Source organism: Danio rerio, chromosome 20, assembly GCF_049306965.1.
Source record: "Danio rerio strain Tuebingen ecotype United States chromosome 20, GRCz12tu, whole genome shotgun sequence".
In the NCBI taxonomy this organism is placed as follows: Eukaryota; Metazoa; Chordata; class Actinopteri; order Cypriniformes; family Danionidae; genus Danio; species Danio rerio.
The window spans coordinates 18,111,105-18,138,432 of record NC_133195.1 but is presented as its reverse complement, the minus strand read 5'-3'; the positions used below and the strand labels follow the sequence as shown (position 1 = coordinate 18,138,432).

The 27,328-nt window shown below is 34.7% G+C and overlaps 2 protein-coding genes across 2 annotated transcripts; one reads left to right on the top strand and one right to left on the bottom strand.

Moving 5' to 3' along the window:
• Positions 1-1,843: 1,843 nt before the first annotated feature.
• psma6b (proteasome 20S subunit alpha 6b) lies at positions 1,844-20,097 on the top strand. The gene is given in 7 exon segments (NM_001002589.1): positions 1,844-2,009; positions 4,729-4,823; positions 6,515-6,596; positions 6,680-6,835; positions 11,455-11,633; positions 17,550-17,644; positions 19,979-20,097. Coding segments are annotated over 7 exon segments (741 nt in total). The 5' UTR covers positions 1,844-1,933; the 3' UTR covers positions 20,037-20,097.
• A 4,094-nt stretch (positions 20,098-24,191) lies between these two features.
• Positions 24,192-27,040, bottom strand: nfkbiaa (nuclear factor of kappa light polypeptide gene enhancer in B-cells inhibitor, alpha a). The gene is made up of 6 exons (NM_213184.2): positions 26,763-27,040; positions 25,881-25,986; positions 25,356-25,563; positions 25,172-25,260; positions 24,701-24,958; positions 24,192-24,590 (listed from the first exon to the last, which is right to left on the bottom strand). The coding sequence occupies exons 1-6, from the start codon at positions 26,999-27,001 to the stop codon at positions 24,558-24,560; spliced, it is 933 nt and encodes a 310-aa protein (NP_998349.2). The 5' UTR covers positions 27,002-27,040; the 3' UTR covers positions 24,192-24,557.
• Positions 27,041-27,328: the final 288 nt, after the last annotated feature.

Below are 27,328 nucleotides of genomic sequence, written 5' to 3'. Positions count from 1 at the left end.
AGGAATAATGCTTCTAACTACAGCTCTGGTGTAGTTGATGGGTTTGGGAAACGCCAAATCAACAAACAGTGTTTGTAATCACATAGTTAGCTAACGATGGTTTTCGGAAACTCACCCCTGGTCTGCTCATTTCTTCGGTCAGAATTTGTCCATTAAAATAATAAAAGCCTTCTTTTATTGGTTATTCTTCTCAAAGCCTTCTTTTATGGGTTATCTTCACAATTTATGATGGCATACTGTCATAAATAGGACAAATTAGCCAATATAGTGGCCAAATTCTGGACTTTGTCAGAAACCACCAAAACCCCCCTGGCTACAGGCCTGGACACAATTTCATTCAAAATAAAGGATAGTAAAAAATTTTTAAAAATAGTTCAAAATGAAAAACAAACAGACAGACTAGGTGAAGGGTGAACTCATGTACACAACATTTAAAGAATTCCGAAAACTTAACAGACATTACAAATTTAACACATTTTAACTGATGGACAAAAACTTAATTAAAACCCTACTCACTGATGAGGCCCTTTCATTTCCCTACATCTTTCTTTGTCGTGCCTGACATGTTTTGTAAAAAAAAAAGTGTCTCACTATCTTTCAAAATCGTTAAAAAAACAATCCAACGGACCATTTGCATTTTCAGACATTCCTGCACTAGAATGGTACCCACACCCACGTAAATTACGCTGGTCCAATCCTTTCAAAAAAACATGTTATTAAAACATTTAAATATGTCTGTGCCAATATCCTAGTGGTTAAGTGCACAGATAGCACCATGGTGCTCAGGGTGATCTGAGTTCGATTCCCGGCTCGAGGTCCTATGCCCATCCTTAACCTCTCTCTTCTCCCAATGCTTTCCTGTTTGTCCTGAACTATCCTATCTCAATGAAAGCTGAAAAACCCCTTAAAAAAAAAAAAAAAAAAAAACATTTAATATGACACGCAATAGGGTATATGCCGAGCTAATGCTGTTCCCATGCTGATACACTTCCGGTGACATGTTATTGTGAACTTTTTCCCATTTTATACGGTTCATTATACAGCATCGATGTCGTAATGTCATTAAAATACATTCAGTTAAATAAACTTTAGCATTTATTTATTTGCTCAAGCGTAAAACGAGACAAAAAGCTGTTTACTCACACGCGCCTGTCAGAATCAGCAAGCTAACGCAGAACCTCCATTAAACATACTGGGGTAAAATAAATGCTCATATTATAAAGAGATGGCGGGGGAAATGTAATTTAATGCAGTGCTTCTTGTACAATCTGAGACCCACTTTAAATCGGATATCACTCAGCTAGTGGAGATTGCTGATTTTTAAAAAATACAGACCTTAAACGCACCGGATTTTGCATTGGAATTCAATTCGCCGGAAGCGCTTAACCCAGGTTAATGGCAAATTAAAAGACCTATTAGCATGCTTCGGCATATACCCCATTGCAATTTACTTTTAAAAAGTACTAATAGAACACCAAAAGCCTTATTTGTGTACATTAATTCAGCAATTAAAATAACACTTTTGATGAAAGCACAACCCATTTTATGCAATTACATTGTTTTATACTTAAATGTTGTAAATATATACTTCACGTCTAAATCTGCACGCTATATGCAAATTCATTCATACGTAAGCGTTAACAAATCCTTTGTTTTTCCCCTTTTCTTTTTGTATTTAGGTCAGCAGTAAGTATAACTTAAAAACGTACACATTATTAAACATTACACAACACTTTACGCAACAATCATGCATTTTAAAGCTGTTTCGTTTAAAATAAATAAATACAAATAATTTGTTTTGCGTTTGATGTTGACCCGGAAACACAATCGCTGCTGTCTGAAGATTGCTTCCGGTTCATTCGTTCTGCATGTTGCTGTTCAGTCAAGCCTATAATACTTTTACTTTTCTACGTTTAATACATTTGTTATAAAGATGTCCCGGGGCTCTAGCGCGGGGTTTGATCGTCACATCACTATCTTTTCTCCGGAGGGAAGACTGTATCAAGTAGGTGAGTACGGCTGACTTTACAGGACTTAAATAACACCTAGTAAGTGCACAGTCATGTTGACTACAGTAAGCTCCTATTCACTGTCCGATACTTAAGCTTTTATTGTCAGCTGAAATTATCCTTTTGCCTTATAAAGCATATTTAAATTAAATGTGAGTTGGATTTTTATGTATTTTATAAACATTCTTATTTAGTGTAGCAGCTAAACAGTTAGCACTAGCAGACATTGAATAGTAGAGAACAGGTTCGGTAATGTTTTATGCCATAATGTTTTTTCGACACATCTACAGATATATTTATATGAATGTATGTATGTATGTATGTGTGTGTAAATGTGCGTGTATGTAAATATAAATGTGTATGTGTATGTTTATATATATATATATATATATATATATATATATATATATATATATATATATATATATATGTATATATGTATATATATATATTTATTTATATATATATATATATATATATATATATATATATATATATATATATATATATATATCTTGTAAAGAATTTTATGTATAATTTTAGATCTATTTATTTGGATTATTCTGTAGTGGAGCGTATCTGCATAAAATATCATTTAAAAAAGACAAGCATAGTTAAATACAACAGACAAAAGATGCAAATAAACAATAATTTATAATTTTCTGAGGAATTAAATAATCACTGGATAATAATAAGGATAATAATAATGACAATAATAATAATAATAATAATAATAATAATAATAACTATTATTTTACTATAGTTCAAAAATATCTAATGTTTAATTAATCTTTGAGCTACTAATGTTTTTTTTTTTTGTGCCCAAATGGCTCAGATTGGCTGCAAATCTGACAGTCTGGCCTTAAAAACTCATGTAAATATTAAGTGTTTACTCTAAGGTTAAAATGTAAAATCACTCCACTATGTTGTTAACTGTCATGTCTGGTCAACTATAATGCCAACTGCATTGCAGATCCTAGCGATGTGACTATTGCGGACTCGCACATGGCTATATTGATGCTGAAACGATATATTTTGCATCCTAAAATCTGTATTTATTTAAAGTTGTAATTGATCTGTTGCAGCGGTAATCAGAATTAATGAATCTATTGGTTAATTAGATTTCATAACTAACATGTTCCACCTAATTTGCATAGGTTTTTTTTTTGTTGATTTAAAAAGTAAAATTAGTGTTATTAAAAGTACTATACCAGCAGTATGTCTATGCAGTAGCAACTACTGGTCAATAATGGAAAAAAATAATAAATTAATTAAAATAAACAATTAAAGAAAATAATAGAATTTTCTTATATATTACTTTAATATATATATATATATATATATATATATATATATATATATATATATATATATATATATTTAAGTAATATATAAGAAAATTCTATTATTTTTTATATATATATATATATATATATATATATATATATATATATATATATATATTATATATATATATATATATATATATATATATATATATATATATATATATATATATATATAATGTTTATATTTATATATGAGCAATTTCATGCAAATGTCAGCCTTGTTTTGAAAATTAGTTTTTTTCCAAAATATTAAAACCCTTTATAATTTTTTTTGTATGCTTGTATTTTACATGACTGTAAAAATACTCACAAATGTCTTTGTCAATTTTATCAAACAGTTATATTTGAATTGTCAAATATAAGTGGCAATTTCACATCTGTCACATCCATAACAGAGAGATGTCACATGCATAACAAAGCTTTTTTCCTAATAAATACAAAAATGTGAAGTAAAATAAAATAAAAATCAATCATTTTTGTTCTGTAGTGAGCCAGCTCTTATCCTTTTGATTGGCATTATTTTCAGGGGCGTTGTGCAGTTTAATTTACAGAATTTCTACAATGTAAGTTGTATACTGTAAACTTGCAGACTTGTTTGGTCACATCCAAAGCACTTGTTTATTTTCCTCATTAAAGTATAACAATGTTTACAGATTGATATTTTTCTCATCCCATAACTCTGTGGTTAGTTGTTTTGGAAAATATAAGCAGATGTCCCAATAAGATGTTAATATTTACTAACTCTGTAAAAAAAAAATTCAGTTTTTACTGGAAATGTCACATTCATAACACTGAAATAGCTTTTATATATATTTCATTCTTTCATTTTCTTCTCGGCTTAGTCCCTTTATTAATCTGGGGTCGCCACAGCGAAATGAACCGCCAACTTATTCATTTTTTTATTTTATTTTTTTTACGCAGCCGATGCCCTTCTGTGAGAAATATGGGAAACCCATCACTGGGAAATATTTTTGAAGTAATATTAAAGTATAATATATATATTTAGGGCTATTTATAGGATAAAGACAGTGTCAATATTTATAAACCCATATAAAATACATTCTACCATGATTGTTTTTGACCGTGAAAGCACTATGGTAAAATAAATTTAAATAGCCATTTCTATTTGAAGTTTTTTTCATCCATCTTTATTTTTTATTTTTTTGACATCAATTTAAGTAAAAATAATTGTTGTTTGACTTATTATTTTGATGGTGAAAATCTATTTGTCTCTCTGTTTGTTTATCTCTACCTGTTCTATATATATGTTTATAAATGAATTTGTGGTGGTTATGTCATCTTATTTGTTCACTTTGTTGATATATTACAATGATCACATTTACAACTTAATAAAAATTAAATTTTTACAGAATATGCATTCAAGGCCATAAACCAGGGTGGTCTGACATCAGTTGCTGTTCGAGGAAAAGACTGTGCGATTGTTGTAACACAGAAAAAAGTCCCAGTAAGTCTGCTGCACACATACCATTATTCACCAAAAACTGATCTAACGGAGAGTTGGCTTTGGACAATGAACAGTTTCAAGGTTTACAGCAGTTTTAAAACTGCTCAAATGTTCAGTTAAAGCGTTTCTACGGTATAAGTAAGGTTTTTTTTAATGTGTTTTTTATGTGTTGTAAAGAAATCTGTAGTTTTGAAACTAGCAAGGAAGAGGGAGTCAGTGATTTATTTTGAATTATTAAGCCTGAAATGTTTACTGTTCCAAAATATTATAAATGTTTCCTAAAATAAAATGTCCGATAAAATGTTCAATGGGGGAAAAGTGTTTTTGTTTTTTTAACGCAGACATTTAAAAATAACTTATTTTAGAGCAGTAATCAGAATACCATGACATTGTGAAACTGTGATACTTTTATTCAAGGTAATCATACCGTCAGAAACTTATCAGCCTTCATCTCCACACTAAAAAAATGAACAATGCCACAAAAAATAAATAGCAATAGTTTAACAGTCATTCAATAATTTTACTGTGGTTTAAATGCACGGAATGATCCCAGATCAGTCTTTTGATGGATCTTAGCTCATTGTTATTGGTGACTTCTTGTAGTGCTGCTGAAATAAGAGGGAATCTGAAGTGTTCTCACATGCACGTTCTTAACCTGATTATGCTTCATAAGCTGACAGTGCACATGGTCGTGTAAACTAGTTAAGTTTCCTTTATTGGAGGCCATTAAATTTATTGTTGTTATTAATATAAGGCTATAAATAGCATAAACTGATCATCACTAGATTTTTGCCTCTAAAATGGCATGGAATGTGTGAACCTGCTTTCTGCTGGTGTATTGAAGAGCATTTGTGGGTATCTGTCTGTCTGTCTATTTATTTATTTATTTATTATATATTCACTGTGCAATTCTGAATCACTGTAATTGCTGAGTATGGTTTTAAGCTAAAAATAACAGTAGATATTTATTAATGAATGGACGGACAGACAGACGCATACATACATACATACATACATACATACATACATACATACATACATACACATATATATATATATATATATATATATATATATATATATATATATATATATATATATATATATATATATATATATATATATATATATATATATATACATATATATATATATATATATATATACACACACACACACACACACACATAAACACTATACAGCCTAAAAAGAATGATGAGTGACCATGCATGCTTGCTGAAGTGCAGTAGTTGTGTAACACCATGTCCTAACTATACATGACAAGATTCCAGCGATAAGCAGTTTGGCTGTCTGCACTAAACATGATGCAACACAACAGTAACATTTAAATAAAAGCCATGCATTTAAAAATCAGCTACTGCACTCCCAACGAAGTTGTAAGGGTTATAATCTAATTATTTCATGGTAAACCTATTTACCATGAACAAAAGTACATTGGCTGAGTGACTGGTGTTCTGACTTTTAATTTTCAAAATTGCCTTTAGTAGTTTGACAGTAAATATCACATAAACAGTGTTGGTAGCATTTAATACTGAACAAAGCACATAATTAATACATGAGGTGATAATTATCATTGTAGTTTATACTGTTGTTTTGCCATGATGTTGCTGAAATACAAACTATTTCTAAAATAGAAATTTGTACTTTTTTTTTTGCACATGCTTTTCCAGGACAAGTTGCTGGATTCATCAACCGTCACGCACTTATTCAGAATTACAGAGAACATTGGCTGTGTGATGTCCGGGATGACAGGTACAGATAAATAGTGTGATTAATGTCATGATGTCTACTGCAGTTAATGTGCTCATTAATGTCTTTTGTGTTATTATGTTCAGCTGACAGCCGGTCTCAAGTACAGCGAGCTCGATATGAGGCCGCCAACTGGAAGTACAAGTACGGCTATGAAATTCCTGTTGACATGCTTTGTAAAAGGATCGCTGACATCTCTCAGGTTTATACACAAAATGCGGAGATGAGGCCACTCGGCTGCTGTAAGTGGACGATTTTGCTAAATTATTTAAACACACACACATACACACACACACACTTAATAAAGTGGTAAAGCAGTTTATTATTAAATTAATGACAAATTTATATCAATTTTGTATATTTCAGGGTATTAAAGATGTTTTTTCCTCTTGCTTTTTCCTCTTTCTGTTGGGTCAAAATTTACCTGAACAAGTTAATATTAGGGCTGTCATATGATTAAAAAAATTAACGTAATTAATCACACTTTTTTTGTAATTAATCATGATTATAGAAATAAAAACACAAGCATTTAAGTGCCATTTGAATTTCAAAACAATCAATGCCAACAACAAGCAAAAATGATTTCCATGTTGGATTCTAAGTGGACTAGAAACACACACACACACACACAGCGAGAGAGAGAGACAATGCGCGCAGTACTGTGTCTTTGACAGCTTGCAACTTCAGCTGCCACTTTCACTACAGTACATTTACATGGACACCAATACTCCGCTTTTATGATTAAGATAATACTGAATAAGACTCTACAATGTAAGCAGCGATTTTTGATTACCTTAAAGGATCACTCGAGTCCCGAAATTCGGAGGTTTTTCTTTCCGTTTGCCATGAGGTAGCAAATTCCATTAAAACATTCTGAATGAAAGTATTTAACCCTCTGGGGTCGAAGACCACGTATACGCGTTTTGACCTGTGGTGTCGTCAAACTGTTGAAATGAACTTAAATTACACTTTCAGTTTTGATCGTACAGATAAGAACAATACATCAATTTAATCTGTTATGTGTCTACTTTTTGTTGTGTACACTCACAACAACAACAAACGTGTGTGCTTTTGCAAAATAAGGAAAACAAACAGTGTAGGCATTCTGTCTTTTCTCTCTCCGTGAACTGCTTTTAGAAACGCGTTGGTAAAATGCGCTGAAACCCCGCGAATACAAAACGCACACAGATGAAATGTATTTCTAGAAAGCTTAAAGTGTCTACTTTTAAACGCAACTATGCATGTTGAAAACAAACATTGCTTGATAAAGTAATCGGTATGAAACCAACGCTATGTCTAGTTTCTCAGTCTGATCTCATTAGTTTTAATGCGACCACACCCACAAGGCATTGTTATTACAAGCGTCTGTGGCGCGAGCAGACTGTGGTCAGAAAAACACGTCACTAAAAGGAAAGGAAACTCGGCAAATAGTCAACAAAGATGATGGTTTCTGATATCGATATAAAGCTTGATATGTCTACTTTTGCATTAACCAATTCAAGTCGAAAACAAATTATCTCTTTTTATGTAATCCGTATAAAAGTAAGGACTGTACGGATTCTCCTATATCGCCTCATTACAGCAGCGTGGTCACGCCTCTCAGTAAGCGCGCTTCATATGTAAATCCAGATGTGAAAACAACGAAGGTAAAGGACCAGTGGCAGAGAGAGCTTAAGTAGACAAGAAGTGCTTTGAGTTTGGTCAGTATAATGCGAGTAATGATGGTCTGTGTTATGCCGACAAACTGTTAGATGAAGATGTATCCTTCAACTTCTCAAAAATGTATAAAAACGCTACAAAAGTAGACCAGGATCAAATAATCCTGCGTCTGTGAGTCTCCGCTGATGTCAAGACGAAGGCCAGTTGTTAGAGTGAAAAACTGCCTTTTTCCTGCGCCCCTCCTCATCACAAGATACCTGTCTGCAAGACTACATTTCTAAGTGTCCTTTGTAAGTTTATTCTTTAAATAATTACTGTGAATACTGAAATTTGCTTAGTTATTTTTGTTAATATGGATAAATCATCATTCTTTAAAATAACATTGCTCTAATATGAGATTACAAAACTTACTCAGAATCTTATTATTATAATTCAAACTTTGTATATACTATTCCATATATTTATGATGTATTGTTTTTTTAAACAATTTAAGATTTTTGACATCATTAAGATAATATGTTGCATTTTGGCATGTTTTTTGACTTATTTATAAACTATTTATAGACAAAGTTAAATAAAAAATATACTGGATTTGAAAAATATTGTGTTCCTGGACTTCACTGAGCGTAATAGTTTAATGTATAAAATTGTAAATGAGCTTGACTTTTGATGTCTTAAATAATAATCACAAAAAAACAACATTTCTCAAAATGGATAAATCTTATTTTGCAACTAAACTCTTCATTTACAAAAAACAAAACAAAAAAAGAGGATTTGCTATGTGTAAGTTTAAAAGTTTGCAGAGTTTTATAGAGTGTACTGACTCTCACTAAAGTATCTCAAGTTATTTTGTGTGATTTAATATATTTTAAATAAACTGCAAAGAAAAAAGTAAATAAATTTTCCTCTGATTCCTTCTTGAAACTCTTCCCTCCTAGTCACATACTGTACCTGTCTGATGGCTCATTATGCAGCTCATTATGCAGGTCTTTGTCTTCTCAGGTGTGACTCACTGCATAGTAATGATAGTTCACACCTTCCCGCATAAACCAATTTCACTTAAAAAGTGACTTAGAATTTTTAATTCATTTCATTGTTTTCTGTGAGCAAGTTAACAAGATGATTCTCACATCATTTTGAAGCAAAAACACTAGACTACCAGATCCAGTTCTCAAAAGTCTTGTGCACAAATGTTCTCCTTGTGTTTCATGGTCTTGTTTCAGTGACTTCAAAATTTTAGTTTTTCACTAACCACGCATAAACGTTTCTTTTTCAAAAACACAAACACATACAAACATGCTGCTTGGGTATTATTGTAGCCCAACTTGTGCTGTTTACAGTGTTATCACACTTTAGCCATTCATATGTTTTTAAGATACTGAAAACAACACAAATGTCAGTGCATGTCAAAACTTCTCCAGAGCCCCAAAACACCCACAGACCCCAGAGGGTTAACTGCTGAACTGCAGTTAAAGTATAAAGATAAAAAATAAAACACCGGAAATTGCATGAAACTCTAGAGGAAACGCAGCATAGCCAAATTATGAGACATTAATTGTTTTATACTGAAACTTTTATTCTAAAAGCGGGTCCATGGTCCTATAATAATAATAATAATAATTGCTTACATTTATATAGCACTTTTCTGGGCGCTCAAAGCGCTTTACACATTGGGGGAATCTCCTCATCCACCACCAGTGTGAAGCATCCACCTGGATGACGGGACGGTAGCCATATTGCGCCAGACCGCACCGCACACACACACTAATTGGGTAGAGGAGAAAGAGTGATTAGGCCAATTATGGTATGGGTATTGTTAGGAGGCCATGATGGACAGAGGCCAGTGGGCAGATTTGGCCAGGATGCCGAGGTTAAACCCCCACTCTTTTTCGAAGGACATCCTGGGATTTTTAACGACCACAAAAAGTCAGGACCTCGGTTTAACGTCTCATCTAAAAGAAGGCGCTCACAGAGCAGTATAGAGTCCCTGTCACTATACTGGGGCATTAGGACCCACACAGACCACAGGTTTGGCACCCCCTTCTGGCCTCATTAACAACACTTCCGGCAGCAACCTAGCTTTCCCATGTGGTCTCCCATTCAGGTACTGACCGGGCGCAGCCCTGCTTGGTTTCAGTGGGCGACCATTTGAGAGTTGCAGAGAGTTAACTGCCGGCAAACCAGTTATCCAAATTTCTTTGCACGTTAAACACACGCAGTGCTGGAGCAAGCTGAACTGGCGCTTTAGGTCGCCTTTATGCACTCGTTGTCCCTGAACACACGTCGGACACAATAGGAAATAAATAAAAAAAACTGCAACTGCGTTATTTTTTTTAAGCGTTAAATAATTAAAATTAATCACTTGCGTTACCATGCTAATTTTGACAGCCCTAGTTAATATTTTAAAAAATTTAACACCAATTTTCATAATTTAACTTTTTGTGTGATGGAAATTCAAACATTGTTGGCTGTGTGATGTATCATGTCAATATTGTGAAAAATCTGGTTTGTAAAAATACTGATTTGGTACTGTCAAACTGTGGCAGTGATTTAGTTAAATATATTAATTACTGGTTTAATAACGAAGCAATTTCAGACTGCAAGCATGTAAACAAACTCACAGTTCCCTGTAATAAAAGCTTTTTACAGCTTAAAGTTTAAGAAATCCTTAAAGGTTTAATTAAAGTCCTTGAATTTGGTATGAAATAATAATTTTTAATATTCATTTATTTAGTTCATCATACAGTATTACAGCATATTGGTAATTTATTTTAACGTGTGTTTGTATTAATAATCATAAAAAAATATATTTTAATGTTTATTTTATATATGATTATTAAAATTATTAAATTACAATAAGTTGGTCAAAAAGAGGGATAAGATGGCCTATAAATAGAATAAAATACATACATTAAAATGATATTGACATATAATCTTATCTAAGAATGTTCTGTAGGCTTTCTCAAAGATATTTAAGTTCATTCTTGGAAATGCACATGTACTTTCTCCCAAAAACCTCACCCACTCAATCCACAGTGACTCAGTATTTACAAATATATCTATTCAAGTCATCTGATGAATATTCCTATGTTTCTTCATATTTCTATACTGTATTAAAGAACAAATTATTGCAATATGTGATTTTTTTTTCTTTCCCAGTATCTTGTGTGAGTGTCTGATTTGTGTTTGTGTTTGTCTTCAGGCATGATTGTGATTGGTCTAGATGAGGAGCTCGGCCCGCAAGTGTATAAATGTGATCCTGCAGGCTATTACTGTGGCTTTAAGGCCACGGCTGCAGGTGTAAAGCAGACAGAGGCCACAAGCTTCCTGGAGAAAAAAGTCAAGAAGAAGCTTGACTGGACATTTGAGCAGGCAGTCGAGGTACAGTCCATTAGATAAAGCAGAACACTCAAAATTCAGACATTTCTCTTCACCATTATCTACTGATCTGTGATGCGTTGTGTGAATTAGCATTTTTAAAGCATGTGGTCACACCAGTGTGATCAGTCCAGGCTACTTCCTGAATCGTACAATCACACATGTTAATAATTATTTAATAATTTTAACAATAATTTTTCTAATTAAAATCTAGATGGCACTAAGCCAGAGAAAGACATGCACATGGCTTGTTTTAAATAACCATCAAAACTATATAACATTAATGTTATCATTCATTCATTTTCTTGTCGGCTTAGTCCCTTTATTAATCAGGGGCCTCCACAACGGAATGAACCGCCAACTTATCCAGCAAGTTTTTATGCAGCGGATGCCCTTCCGGCCGCAACCCATCTCTGGGAAACATCCACACACACACATTCACACACACCCTTATACACTCATACACTACGGACAATTTAGCCTACTCTGTTCACATGTACCGCATGTCTTTGGACTGTGGGGGAAACCAGAGCACCCGGAGGAAACCCACGCGAACCCAGGGAGAACATGCAAACTCCATAGAGAAACGTCAACTGAGCCGAGGCTCGACCCAGCGACCTTCTTGCTGTGAGGCGACAGCACTACCTACTGCGCCACTGCTTCTCCCCATTTATGTTATATTTCAGACATTTATTTACACACAAGTACTAGCAAAACATAACATTTACAGTTGGTAACAATCTGTTGTGCTTTATTCACATCAGATAAACACTTTTTAGGTAACAAGAACATATACTCTATCCATCTCCCAGCAGCTTTAGTCGCTTTCATTCATAGATCAAATAAAATAATCATTATTAAGCTCTTTAAATGACAAAATATATGTTTTTACAAATATTTACGATTCTAAAATGTCAAATATCAAAAGTATACACAATACACAAAAGAGCAGATATGCATGTGATACCAATGAAATGCATATTTTTGACCTAGAGAGTTTTTAAACCTGGGGTGCCCAAACTTTTTTTAAATAAAGGCCCAAACACCAAACTTGATAGAGAGATGTGGGCCAATTATATAGCAAACCGAACATATCATATTGAATATTATTAAATTTGCCATGAGTAATTTTCTTATTTATTCGCTAATAGTTAAAAATAACAAGAAAACGTTGCTCTAAATCATATTCACGCCGTATAATTTGTAACATTTTATAATGAACTTATAAGGGTCCATCTGTTAATCCTATGACGGAACTAGCAGTTTGGGTAAGGGTTAAATGCTCATAAGCCTTTTGAACACTTGTGAAAAGAAATATTTTTATTTGTTAAAATTATTTTAGCTTGTTTCCAACTCCGAATTTAATCTGACTTCATTTTATAATGATTTAAGTTTAGTTTCATCCAATTCAAGCTGATCACCTTATAGGTTGTGATTTGGTCTTATTTAGATCGATTAACCTAATAAATCCTTATTTTCAGTTACTGGTTCATCATTTACCCGAAGGCGCTTAGAGCCAGTATGCTGGCCTGTTCCCTCTGCTCATGGACACATTTGATTTAGCCACTAGATTATGTCATACTAAGGGTGCTTTCACACCTACACTTTTGTTTCGGAACGTATCTTGTTTGCCCAGTTAGCGCGGTTCGTTTGGCATATGTGAACAGGGCAATCGCACTTTGTTCCGCGCCAAAGTAATTGCTCCGAGATCGCTTAAATGAGGTGGTCTCGGCTCGATTGAAACGAACCCTGGAGCGGTTCGATTACAGTGAGAAAGCGATCCGATCCGAGCGCGGTTATATCACAGTGTTTTAAGGATACGTAATAGGCATACGGCTATATGAAGAGAGAATTATGATTATGGTGGGAAGTTTCGCAAATCTCCGGATGCCCGCAAATGAGTGATGATCTCCCGGTAATCTCGCGTCTCCCTCCCGGTCCTCAAATAGGCACCGTCGCGCACCCTTCTCACCCCTCCCCACCGCATCTCTCCTCAGACACATCGCGCGCACACCCTGTCAATCACCATCAAACCACCACCTCTCCTGACAGCTTAGCGGGACGCTGCAAAATAAACCCTGACACGCTGACCAATGTAAGGAGAGTTTACTCGCACTTGACTCAGATTAGAAACTTTGCCGTGTAAAAGCGAACCGCTCCAAGAGCAACAATGTAACAATTGTAATCTTTGTTTCGGAACAACTGAATCGATTCACAGGTGTGAAAGCACCCTAAGTCCATGATTGTCAGAAATCAGCAGGTCTCTAATGCGGTGCCTATGCTCCATCCATTGAGCCTGAATGTATGACTAATCCTGGTCGTAGGCCAGGGAAACATCAGCCTAAAACAGTCTACTAGATTTAATTGATTTCAGGAGATAATAGAAACAAGAATTTTACATTTATTTGTCAGGCAAAGATATTCCATTCTAATTCACATACTTAAACAAAATAAGCCAATTCAGATTGTACAACATCAATTACTCAAAGATACATTTAAGTGTTAGAGATTAATACCTGATCATGTAGAAATACATTGTAGCATATACCTCCTGATGCAGAACTCAGACTTATACACTGCAACGGGGTATCCTGGGTACAGAATCCCCAGACACTGCTGCGCCTAAATACTCAAATCACCATAAATTCAAGGAAATAAAAGCTTCGCCAAGAGCCTTGCCTGGTCATGAGTTCATGCGAAGACCATCTTACCTGGAGTGGAGTATCTAGAAAAGATATCATCGAAGTCAAAACCCAAATTAACTGACATAAGGAAGATTGTAAAATATTACAGTGAAAGACCACTTTACCAATCACACAGAGACATTTAAAATGACACAAAACATGAATATAGAGCCACAAGATACATCATATTAACAACTTTGACGTTTTATTTGGAGCTGCTTTGGTGGAAAAGGTAAAGTCCAGGGCAAAGAGGGGGGCTCAGGATGCATGATTGAGACAACCTGAACAACTGGTATTCTAGCTGATCTTCATCTCAGATTAGAAAATGTATTGTTTTAGTGCCTGACAATTCTCTTGTCTCGTGTGGAGTTCCATAACAGTTTTCAAAGTTTAAAATTCTGTAGAGATATAGACATCCTTACAAACTTATTATTACAGTAAAAATATAAACAATCAAATTTTTACCACAATGGAGTTAAATGCTAAAAACATTAGTCGACCTGCGGCTGTCATTTGCAATGCTTTTTGTTATGTGACTTTTTATTTTTATTTTAAAAGGCTGATTCATTTACCAACATTTAATTGAAACATTTAATTTCATTGGAATTTTTTAGCTTAGCAATTAAAAGAATTTAAAAAAGGGTTATTTTTTAATATAAATAATTGATTATCTCTGTCAAAGGCATTTTAGGTTTAGATTTTTAGACTTCTTGGTAATTGCTATTTGTTGTAAACCTTTTTTATTTTAGAAAGTTTATAACATTTTTGCAAATTGTATATGTTTTTGCCATGAAATAGCCAGAGAAGCTGAAATGACTTCTGTGATTCCAATGTCACGGTAAAATACCATGCATAATGTTATTTTCATAATGAATAAAAATAAAGCACAGAACCAAGTGTACCTCTTACTCAATTTTGCCTATTTATAGGGACTATTTGTAAGCCAGCCTTATTGCTTAATATATTTTATTTGGAATAGAGTTTTCTAGATTGGAAAAGCAGCCTATAATTTTGTAATGCAGAAGATATGGAAAAAAGTTGTATGGCGTCAACTGTTAAATTAGCTCAAAATGGGGTTCAAAATTCATTTAAAGGTGGCTTTGAATAGAACCAACTCTTTTCAACCAAACAAACGAGTCTTCCAGCGCTCATTTTAACTGCTGTCTCCACATGGTTGCTTTCCAAAATATAATAAAAACCCTTTAGGCAGGGTAACAAGATCTAGTTTAAGGCAGCAAATTAATAAAATATACTGGCCACCTTTCTTTAAATACAAACTTATTAACAGTTTAATAACTGTCCTAAAACGGAAATGAACACAAAACTCACACATGTGCATTCATACAAGTTGCAGAGAGAAATAAAGGAAGGAAAAGACGAGAAGAGTGAGATGATGTAAAAACACAAAACAAACTTGACTGTATTTGTCATCGGTATACATGGACCGAACTGCAATGTTTGTATCGTGACAGTTCAGGATGAATAAATGTACCATTACACCCTTACTGCACAGTGTTTAGTTTCGAAATGCACAATAGTCACATCTCAATGCAGTGTTTTAGGTTTGTCTCATAAACCAACAATCAATCAATCAATAAATAAATGAATAAAGGTTCTTCCTGAGGCTGCGCTGATACTCCTCTTTTGTTCTTTTTTGCCCTTGGCTGATTTATCAGATCAAATACCTGGTAAATGTAGAATCAACATGGTTTTTCACTCTTAGCCTACATTACACACACACATATATCCGAGGATGGCCACTGTAATTTGATGCACAACTAAACCAAGATATTTGCATTTGTACTCTGCGTCAAAAAATACATTTGAAAGAACCATTGTGTTTTTAATGTGTCTCACTTTCCTCAGAACTAATTTTGTTATCATATTCAACCAAATAGTCACATGGTGGTTTTAGTAGATCTTTGTTGTGTCAGTGTAGAACTAATTCTTTGGAATGGAAAATCAACTTCCTCTTTGCACAATAATGTAGTTAATGAAATTACAGAAGTGTATTGCACATCTGTTCATTTCAAAATCTTTGAAACAAATACAGTTTATATAAGCAGTCTGTTATTTAGAATACTTGCATTTACATTAAAAACATTTAATATCAGATCATTTTGAATAAAATCAACTTTTTGTTGCATTTTACATGTGTTCATCACATTATTTTTGCATTATACATGTTGTGTATAAAGGTCAGAAGAGTGAGGTTTACCTGCATAGCACTTCGCTAGCAGGCCTGTTACTCTGCTGCACATGTTCTGGACATGTCCAAAGCTTTACATGTAACGCATTAGTATTTTGAGACCTTTTCTGAGGCATTTGGGGTGGAAATTGAGACATCACCATTTACACGTTGTTTGGGGTTGCCCCTGAGAGCGCTTCTCCCAACACAAGACAAATTAAAATGTTAGCCTTTGGTACTCTTCCGGCTAGAAGACTGATATTGTTTAAATGGAAAGACCTAATTCAACCAACACACAATCACTGGATAAGAGAAGTGATGTCTCATCTTATGTTGGAGAAAACAAGGCATGCTATCAGAGGGTTTAGACATTTTATAAGGTCTGGCAACCTTTAAACTCTTGCGATGGAAATAGATGCACACAACATGACAATGTGAGAAAAAGAATCGTGTCATATTTCCATGTCATGTTTTCATATTTTATTTCTTATTTCTATTTTGTTATATGTTGTTCTTAGATCTGTTTTTTTTCTTCTTCTTCTTTTTTTTTTGCTCTGTATAACATGAAAAACAAATAAAATAAACTTGAACAAAAATAAAATATTGTTATTTTGAACTAGTTTTCTCCTACAGAAAATGTAATTTGGTCAAAATACCAAATGTTTAAATGGTTTTGATTGGCAGGTGTTATTCCACCAAATACTGATTTCTTAACTCTTCTGCCATCAAATAGTATTATTTATTGTCAATAATATTGTGAGAAAATGAATATAATTGTATCTCAAAAATGTCGCCTTTTGTTATTTTGTGCTGAAAAAAATCTTTTATCTTGAATTTTGAAGAAATGGCATCAAAAGTCTACAGAATAAAACTAAAGTAGTGCTTAAAATCACAAAACTATAAATCTTGAGCTCATAACTTGCAAAGTACTAATAATTAATAATTTTTTAACTTGCCAAACCTAATTGCAAAGTGTAACCAGAACTTGCTCTTTTTTATATTTACCATAAAGCAGATTTGCACTAATAAAATCTTTTCATCCCCTAGACGGCGATCACTTGTTTAACAACTGTTCTGTCGATTGATTTCAAGCCATCGGAGCTGGAAATAGGCGTCATTACAGCAGAGGATCCGAAATTCAGGTGGGCAGCAAAAAACATTTTTCATCATCCAGAAAATCAAATCTAGAAGAGCAGCGGATTACTGCAGTTTTGATATTCATCAGTGATGCAACACTCCTCATAACACACACTGATCACATAGAGTCATCCCTAAAATCATTCAGATGTTTCTCTTTAGCACAGTTTTTTTGCTGACACTACATGACCCTAACTCATCTTGATGACATCAGATCACTTTGATAGAAAGGTGCAGTATGTAATTGATTACAGTCCATGGTTTCCGCTTCCATTGTGGGGCGCTACGCCAAAATTGATCCCGCCACGGCTACATTATAGCTTTTTATTCAAAACATTCAGTCGTGTTTCTTTTATATAGCAGGTAATAATTGCACCAAAATGTATTAAAAGGTAAGCGAATTGTAACAGAGCAAACTTTTCTGTAACCGTAGTAGTGCTGTGTGTTATTTGTTTAACCCTTTAAGGCTACGTGCTGACTGGCTGACTGACAGGTGCATGATGTGTGAGGCCAGCAAACACGACGTATAGCCGTTTGACTTTACTACAGGACACATTAATACCGCTTTGTAGGTCTATTAGAGACATTATTAAATATTCCTAGCAAATCTCATACATGTTTTAGACATACTGGTTACATAAATGCACTAAATCGCACTTCATCGTTTATTTGAGAGCGCACAAGAAGATCTGCGCTTGAGCATCGTATATTTAAGGGGGCGTGCAAGAAGTTTTGTGCACTAGCAGAGGAAATCAGCGCACAAGCAAAGAGATCCGTGTGCTCGTAGGCTATTACATAAATGCTATCTCAACTTCTAATACTGCGCTCACGATATTTGTCATTAAAATAACGGCACAGGAAGTTGTTGGATCTGCCGCCACAGCTGGAAAAAATCCTAGAGGAAACACTGCAGTCATTACAGTTACGATGGCTGTGTCCAAAATCACCTTCCACTCAGTATGTACTGCATTTGAATTTGAATGTATTATTCGACAGTTAGAAAAGTACGTTCTGTACAGTATGAATATTAGTAGTATTAATGCAACTCGGACGTACAACATTTACCATTTTGCCATGATCACATTACTAGTGGCGTAGCAGATGTGACCGGGGGCCCCGCGTCAATCCCCCGATCAATCTGTTTCAGATCGCATCACCACCCTGTTGTTTTTTAGTCCAATGTTTAATATGTTACTTTATAGTTTAGTTAAGAGATTTTTTTTATTACTCTCGCATGTGTGCAATTGTTTTGTGTTTGAGCCTGAGATTCACTGACCAGTCGAGTGTTTGAAATAGCTAATTTTTGTAACCAGGCATGGTTTAATATCACAGAATGAAGAATAAATCTTGGCCATTCTTTATGGCAGATTTTCACGGGGCTTCAGCATCAATGCTTCCCATTCAAATCGGTGATGTGAAGCACAAGCGCCAATGAAAGTGTCAGCCAATCAGATTGCTTTATGAAAATATTCCAGCTCCGACAGTAGCTGGTTGTGGATTAAATTCATTGGCCAAAGCTACTATGACGATCCTCCGCCCCACTTCCTGAAATGGCGTTTCATCTAGCATTTCTGAAAAGATCACCGTCCACACTATACTGCTAAAATTGATCATCACGTGACCGACCACCCCCATACACACATAGGCATGCGAAGCAGCATATGCGCACGTCTAAGCTCCAGGCAGTCAGCGGGTGCTTTAATCACAAAACCCCAGAGACCAGTGCATGTCGGACAACTTATCAAGGATGTACCACTGGATCGTGTCTCATTATAGTTGTTAAATGTGATATTTAATTAATCTTGTCTCTATCTAATTACTCTTCTGTCTTTTGAATCTATCAGGTAACGTGTCACAGCTTCAGTACACTACTTCATTCTATTGCTTTCACACTTAGGAATTTTAGTGGAAACCTCAGAAACTGTTGGTTGTGCACCTTTTTTATCTACCAAGTTTGTCAACGCCATTATAACGACACTTACTCTACCAATTCATGCCAGAGTTCCACAGAAAAAGTGATTGACTGGTGGTAATTTGTGTGTAACTTATCTTTGTTTATTTATGATTTGGTTATGGGTAAAACAAAGACCATGCGGGTGAGGCTACAAATAATTAATTTGTGATGAATGAATTATTTATAAATAATTTATTCCACTGCCACCTACGGCATTGATGCCATCGTCCATCTTGATATTTCACATTAGACATCGAAAGATACCAAATTGGTTGACATAGCCCCACCCTTTAAAATACCTAATGACAGCTTGAAGAACACATAATCCATACACAAACACATTTGTTAATGTGTGAAGCCGCTGAAATGAGTGCTTGTCTTTCAGGATCCTATCAGAGTCAGAGGTGGACACTCATCTGGTGTCTCTGTCCGAGAGGGACTGAAGTCTCCTGCTGTTTTCTTGTAAATTTCCTGTTCCATTAAAGACATTTGAAAAAAAAAAAAGACATGTGCTTTCTCTTTTTTTCATATATGTTAATGTTAGCGTGGGAAACCCCAGTTTATGTCTTTCATTTTCACTAAGTTCTGAGCTTTTCGTAGGTTTGATAACTGGAAAATTGTTAACAAACCTGCTTTTGGTTTCGTAGAATTTTTGTGAACTTTGAGCATCTTTATGTGTTGTGCAAGGTAAATATTGTGGACTATGATTGTGTTTATTCACACTCATGTCGATTGGACTCTCTTATACTCAGCAAATTTGCAGTGTGATTTAAATTAAGACAAAACTTTTTGTTTAGCCATTACTATGGAATGGTGGAAACATTTTCTATGGGAAATTCGAGGACATTCTTTGGCAATGCTTTACGGATAATCAGGAAATAACAATAAACAATATATTAAAAGGATATTTTAAGCATAATGAAATGTACTCGCCATTTCCTCATACTCCACTTGTTCTAAACATGTTTGAGTTTTGTGGTAAAGAATAAAAACTGCAGCTATGCAATTTATTATTTTCACTATGGATGCTTATGGATGCTTTCCCCCCACATTCTTCATTTTCCTTGTTTTGAGTTTAGTGGTTGAAAGAAATTCATAAATATTTTCAACCACTTTAGTGAGAGTATTATCTTTTTTTTATTATCTTTTTGAGTGAACTGTGCTTTTAACATACAACCTGGTCTGGAAGATGTTGAGTTCTGAGTTTACTGACATCCTGATGCCTTTATCTGTAAAGCAAAGGTTTATCAGATCAGGATTATCACGTTCTGATAAATGCTTTGACTAAGTTTTATCGCCTTTAGAAAATGTTTCCAGGATCATATGACTTTTTTTCCAAAGAAAAATAGTTTTTTAGATTAATGTTTTGTTTTTGTATGAAATAGAAAAATGGTGTCATGTTTTTAGTAATTATTTTTTAGAACATACTAATGTTGTAACTAAGAAATCGGTTTGATGGAATGAAACCTCAGCATTATCATTTTTTGAAAAAAGAAATGACTATGCCTTTTTGTAAGAAATGTTAACAGAACTTTCTTAATGTTAATATAAAACAAACATTAATATTTTAACCGTACATGTTTTTTTTTTATCAAATTCAAAAAAACGCAGAGCTTATATATACAGTGAGAGTAAAAAGTATTTGATCCCTTGCTGATTTTGTTGGTTTGCCCACTAATAAAGACATGATCATTCTGTCCTTTTAATGGTAAATGTATTCTAACATGGAGAGACAGAATATCAAAAAGAAAATCCAGAAAATAACTTTAAAGAAAATATTTTAATTCATTTGTATTTCATTGAAGGAAATAAGTATTTGATCCCTCTAGCCAAAAGCACCTAATACTTGGTGGCACAGCCTTTGTTTGCAAGCACAGAGGACAGACGTTTGTTGTACTTAACCACAAGGTTAGCACACATATCAGGGGGAATTTTGGCCCACTCTTCTTTGCAGATCCTCTCTAAATCTTTAAGGTTGGTGGGCTGTCGCTTGGCAACTCGGACCTTCAGATCCCTCCATAGATTTTCGATTGGAGACTGGCTGGGCCACTCCATGACCTTAATGTGGTTCTTCTTGAGCCACTCCTTTGTTGCCTTTGCTGTATGCTTCGGGTCGTTGTCATGTTGGAAGACCCAACCACGGCCCATTTTCAACTTCCTGGCAGAGGGGAGGAGGTTGTCCCTTAGGACTGCACAGTACATGGCTCCATCCATCTTCCCACTGATTCCCTTGGCAGAGAAACAACCCCAAAACATAATGCTTCCACCTCCATGCTTGCTGGTGGGTACAGTGTTCCTGGGGTCATAGGCAGTATTTTTCTTCCTCCACACATGATGAGTAGAGTTTAGGCCAAATAGTTCAATTTTGGTCTCGTCTGACCACAGAACCTTCTCCCAATCACTTTGTACATCTTTGAGGTGATCATTGGCATACTTTAGGCGGGCCTTCACATGTGCCTTCTTAAGCAGGGGTACCTTTCGGGCACTGCAGGATTTTAATCCATTGCGGCGCAAAGTGTTGGTAATTGTTTTCCTGGTGACTGTGGTCCCAGCTGCCTTGAGGTCATTCACTAACTCCCGCTGTGTGGTTGCAGGCCGATTTCTCACAGTTCTCATGATCATTGCCACCCCACGAGGTGAAATCTTCTGTGGGGCACCAGACCGAGGTCTATTGATGGTCAGGTTATACTTCTTAAATTTTCTCACAACTGCACCAATGGTTGTTACTTTAATACCCAGCATCTTGCTAATGTTTTTGTAGCCCATTCCAGATTTGTGCAGGTCAACAATCTTGTCTCTGAGGTCCCGAGAGAGTTCTTTGGTCTTACCCATGTTGGAGAGTTTGGAATCTGTCTGATTGTCTGATTCTGTGAACAGGTGTCTTTCACACAGGTGATTAGTTAGAACAGGTCTCTTTAATTCAGGTAACAAGTTAATTGGGAGTGTCTAACTGGTCTGTGAAAGCCAGAACTCCTAATGCATACTAGGGGATCAAATACTTATTTGCCCCAATGAAATACAAATCAATTAATATATATTCTTTAAAGTTATTTTCTGGATTTTCTTTTTGATATTCTGTCTCTCCATGCTAGAATACATCTACCATTAAAAGTATAGAATGATCATGTCTTTATTAGTGGGCAAACCAACAAAATCAGCAAGGGATCAAATACTTTTTACTCTCACTATATATATATATATATATATATATATATATATATATATATATATATATATATATTTTTTTTTTATTTATATATATATATATATATATATATATATATATATATATATATATATATATATATATATATATATATATATATATTTATTTATATATATATATATATATATATTTATTTATTTATTTATATATATATATATATATATATATATTTATTTATTTATATATATATATATATATATATATATATATATATATATATATATATATATATATATATATATATTTATTTATTTATATATATATATATATATATATATATATATATATATATATATATTTATTTATATATATATATATATATATATATATATATATATATATATATATATATATATATATATTTATTTATTTATTTATATATATTTAGGACGTTTTAATCCTAACGGGATTAGGAAGTTTTAATGCCTTTAAAGGGCATTAATTTTCTCATGATTTATCAACTTTTAATACCCCATGCACACACTGATTATATTTTACTAGTTATTTAATAAGATGCTATTATTCAGTTTAAAGTGCAATTAAAAGACTTAACTAGGTGAGTTATCTTAATTAGGCATTAAACAATGTTTTGTTCTGTACCCAATCAGAAAAAAAAAACTTCAGGGAAAATACGATTAAAAGAAATACAATTTTCCACATAAGAAAAAATATAGGGGAAACAACTATGAAGTTTTTCCTTCATCACTTGGGAAATATTTAAATATATATATATATTGTACAAGAAAGCCAATAACTATTTCTTCAGATGTACGTATACATGTTGGAATTCACCAAGTCATCATGTGACCAATAATGAGGATGATCATCATACACATGCATGTGATACAGATTTTGTTTCCCAGTAGTTTAAATAGCCTGTTAGTCATTGTCAAGAGAACAAAGAGATGGAATTTCCCTACGATTCACAAATCCTGCTTTATTCATCATGATTAATACTTTTAAAACAATGCGAGCGATGACTTAAAATCTGAATAATCGATTTGAATGATCCATAAATTACTCTGAGCCCCTTTACAGATGATCACATTATAATCACACCGTCAGCGGTGGTCTACTCATTTCTCTCAATTTGTGGGGAACTTTCTATACTGAGTCAGTTCTTCATGACTCCACTTTAGCAGACCCAAGGAATTTTACTCAAACTACAGTGACGCATCAGCCTGACTCACGCTTTCCAGAAAGGAAATGATGGCTTTTACTGTACACATGTAGGACTTTTTTTTTACTGACTGAACCAACATCACAACCTTCTGCTGCTTTTCCACCCCTTCAGGGCTTTTTTGCGCGAGTTTCACAATTCTGTAGATTTCCAGGAAATCAGTCAACACAAGAAACACTCAAAGCCTCAGAATTCACTTCTCATCTTTTAGTTTTTAATGTTAACAAAACAAATTTTCACTGTGCAATATATATTTATATAGAGACTATACACATTATTAACAAGTGTTCTTCATTGGACATATTTACACATATAAAAATAGATATCTCTGGTTATTTACAAAATATACACATTTTCACAACTCTTTGGTAAAGTCTTTTTTTTTGGTCCATGCAGTTCATCCGTGTTTAACAGTACCACCGCTGTCGGCCCCAGGACGAGGCAGCATGTATCCATCTCTTGGAGCTCCAAAAATGGATTGGCGTCCCAGGACTCGACACAGGCATTGAGCACCTACAGCTGCTTTACATTGTGGGCAATGTAGTCTTAATTTCCAAACTATCTCCCACAGAGCCGGATGTCATCATAAATCTATATTTAAAAACAGAACAGAATTATTAATTAAATGATGCACTTTCCTCAGTTAGTAAAACAAATATCAAACACAAAGTATGTTTTTTTTGTAATATGATAAAACTTACACAATCGTCCTCAGACATGAGCTCATCTTCGCTCTCCTCCGATTCGCTCTCTGGCATGACTGTGAATTTAAGGGCTGTCCGGCTGTAAAGCTGCCTCTGGATCTCGCTGTTGTGTCTGCCGAAGGTCAGGTGGTACGCTGTGTATCCGCCGTAGGTTAAACTATTGGCATCGGCTCCCAGAGCTATGAGTGTGTGCACCAGATCCAGGTTCTGCAGGTCTACGGCCAAATGGAGCGACGTACGGCCACTACACTGCTCCTGAACACATAGAAAACAACGTCAGTTAGAAGTGTTTAATGAAGCTTAATAACAAGCTCGTACATATATTTAAAAAAATTTAATGGAAATGAACTCATTTGAAAGTTAATCAACTGCGAACTAGATTGTCAAAAAATTTAACAGTATTTTATTTATTAAGTTTCAAAAGTTTTCCTAAATTAAAGTGTTAACAAATTGTCAAATATACCGTACCTTTGCGTCTACATCTGCCCCAAGCTGGACCAGACTCTCCACCATGGACAGGTAATTATTAATGGCTGCTATATGAAGGCACGTGTGTCCTGTGATAAAAAAAAAGGAACATAAAATACATCAAAACCTGCACTTTAAAACTGCAAACTCAAATATTCTGACTTTCAGATGTGACTGAACTCACCGCTGTAGTTAGGGAAGGTAAGAATGGAACGCAGGTGCTGGGTCTGAATCTGAGTGAGGACTGAGAAACACGCCAGCGAGCCTTGTTTGCAGGCGAGGTGCAGGGCTGTGTTTCCGCTCTGATCAACAAGCTGAGGGTCGCAGCCGGCTTTCAGGAGTCTTTCCACCATTTGTGGCTGTTCTGTGACAACGGCCAGATGCAGAGCAGTCTGAGGACAGAAAAGTGGACTTTTGTTGGTCAGGTCTTAGGGGTGAGTGTGACATTTAACTTTTGGTAGCACTTTACATTATATTCTTGTTTAATTTGTGCAGTATTGTAGTCATTACATAAACCAGGTATGTAGTAAGTATTATCCCGAAATATACTCAGTGTATGCATATAATCACCCTGTTATAATGCAGTACTTATTATGTACCATTATGAACACTAACAACAATTGTATTTTATTAAAAGTGTAGTGAATATTTTGTTTGTGGCACATTGACTACTAATAGTGAATTGTACTTTTATTTTTCATTGATTTACCTGTCTCTGGTTGTTCTGTCTGTTCAGGTACGGGTCGTTCTGGCACTGTTTGATGATCTGCACGGCATAATCCTCTGCCTCGTGAATGATGGCAAGGTGCAGATACCTGGAAAATCATGTAGGAGGCAGAGAATATTTTAAGATCACACTCAGAGGATGTGGTTGAGCAGACACACAGTACACGCAGGCGGCGTTTCGCAAGAATGGAGTTTTGAAGGTTATTTCCAGCCAGTGTGGCTCCACACATCTGATACAGTATCTGCGCCTGGCCGCGCGCCAGGGACTTTCCTGCCTGCGCACTTTGTTTTCTTAAACTCCGCCCAGTTTGGGTGCGTTCCAAATCTTGTTTGTTTACTTCCGCACTTTATACTTTGTAAGTTTTAGAAAAAGTTTCGTAACTTAGATAAGTAATTGATTCTTTTTAGCTGTTAAAAGTTAAAGTTAGTATGCTAATGTTAAAAACATTTAAAATATCTTGCTTTTTAAATCAGAAATTAACTTTGTTGCATTTAATGAAGTTAAAAATGCAAGGCAACTCCCAAAACTGCATCAAGGCAAGCAAGACACTGCAGGCAAATACAGAATAGGCTGTTTTGCAATGCATTGATTGCATTTTTGTATTGCAAGTTTTTAAAATATGATGCTTAAATATGCAAGTACAAAATATTTAATTATAAATGCACAAATTATAGTACAAATAATTAAGTTGACATAAATATACAAAATAAATACAAGTTTACATATTTGCTTTTTAATATGTTGAACTACATTAAAGCTGCATGAAAAAAACTGGTTTTGCGTCACCTCGAATTGACAAACTGAAATACTTGCAAAATTGCATTGCATATTTTAAAATCTTAAAATAATAATAATAAAACTTACGTGTCTCCGTCCTCGGTGACTACTTTAGCCCAAGGCTCGCATATTGTCTCCTTCAGGCTTGCTATAGTCAATTTCTCCATCTCCTCCGAAATCTCCCGCGTCTCATATTCCTCTTCTTTTAGCGAGTCCACGCCGCTGTCGACGCGATCCTCGCACTGCTGCGTTTTCCTGTTTTTCGTGTCCATTTCATCAACATTACAATCCACAAAGTTCAGCATTGCGGCTCTGTGTAAATCCATGTTCTCTCTTCGGTTGTCAGTGAACAAGTGAAGCCCGAGAGAGGCGGGACTCGCTTTATATCTGCGCCTGCGGTTACGCGGGGGATTTCCGAATACTTTTTATATCTTAACTCTAGCCCTAAAGGGGAACTCATCGCGGGCTTTTATTTAGAGAATTTCCCTCAAGATGACTCCGCGAAGTAAGAATGAAAATCTGTATTTTCCTATTACACATGTACGAATGTACCCAGGAGTCCACAGTCAGGTGTAAAATGAATGACAGTAGCTGTGGAGTGGCTTATGAATGAGACGCACGAGAAGGGCACTATTAATAATGCGGGAAACATT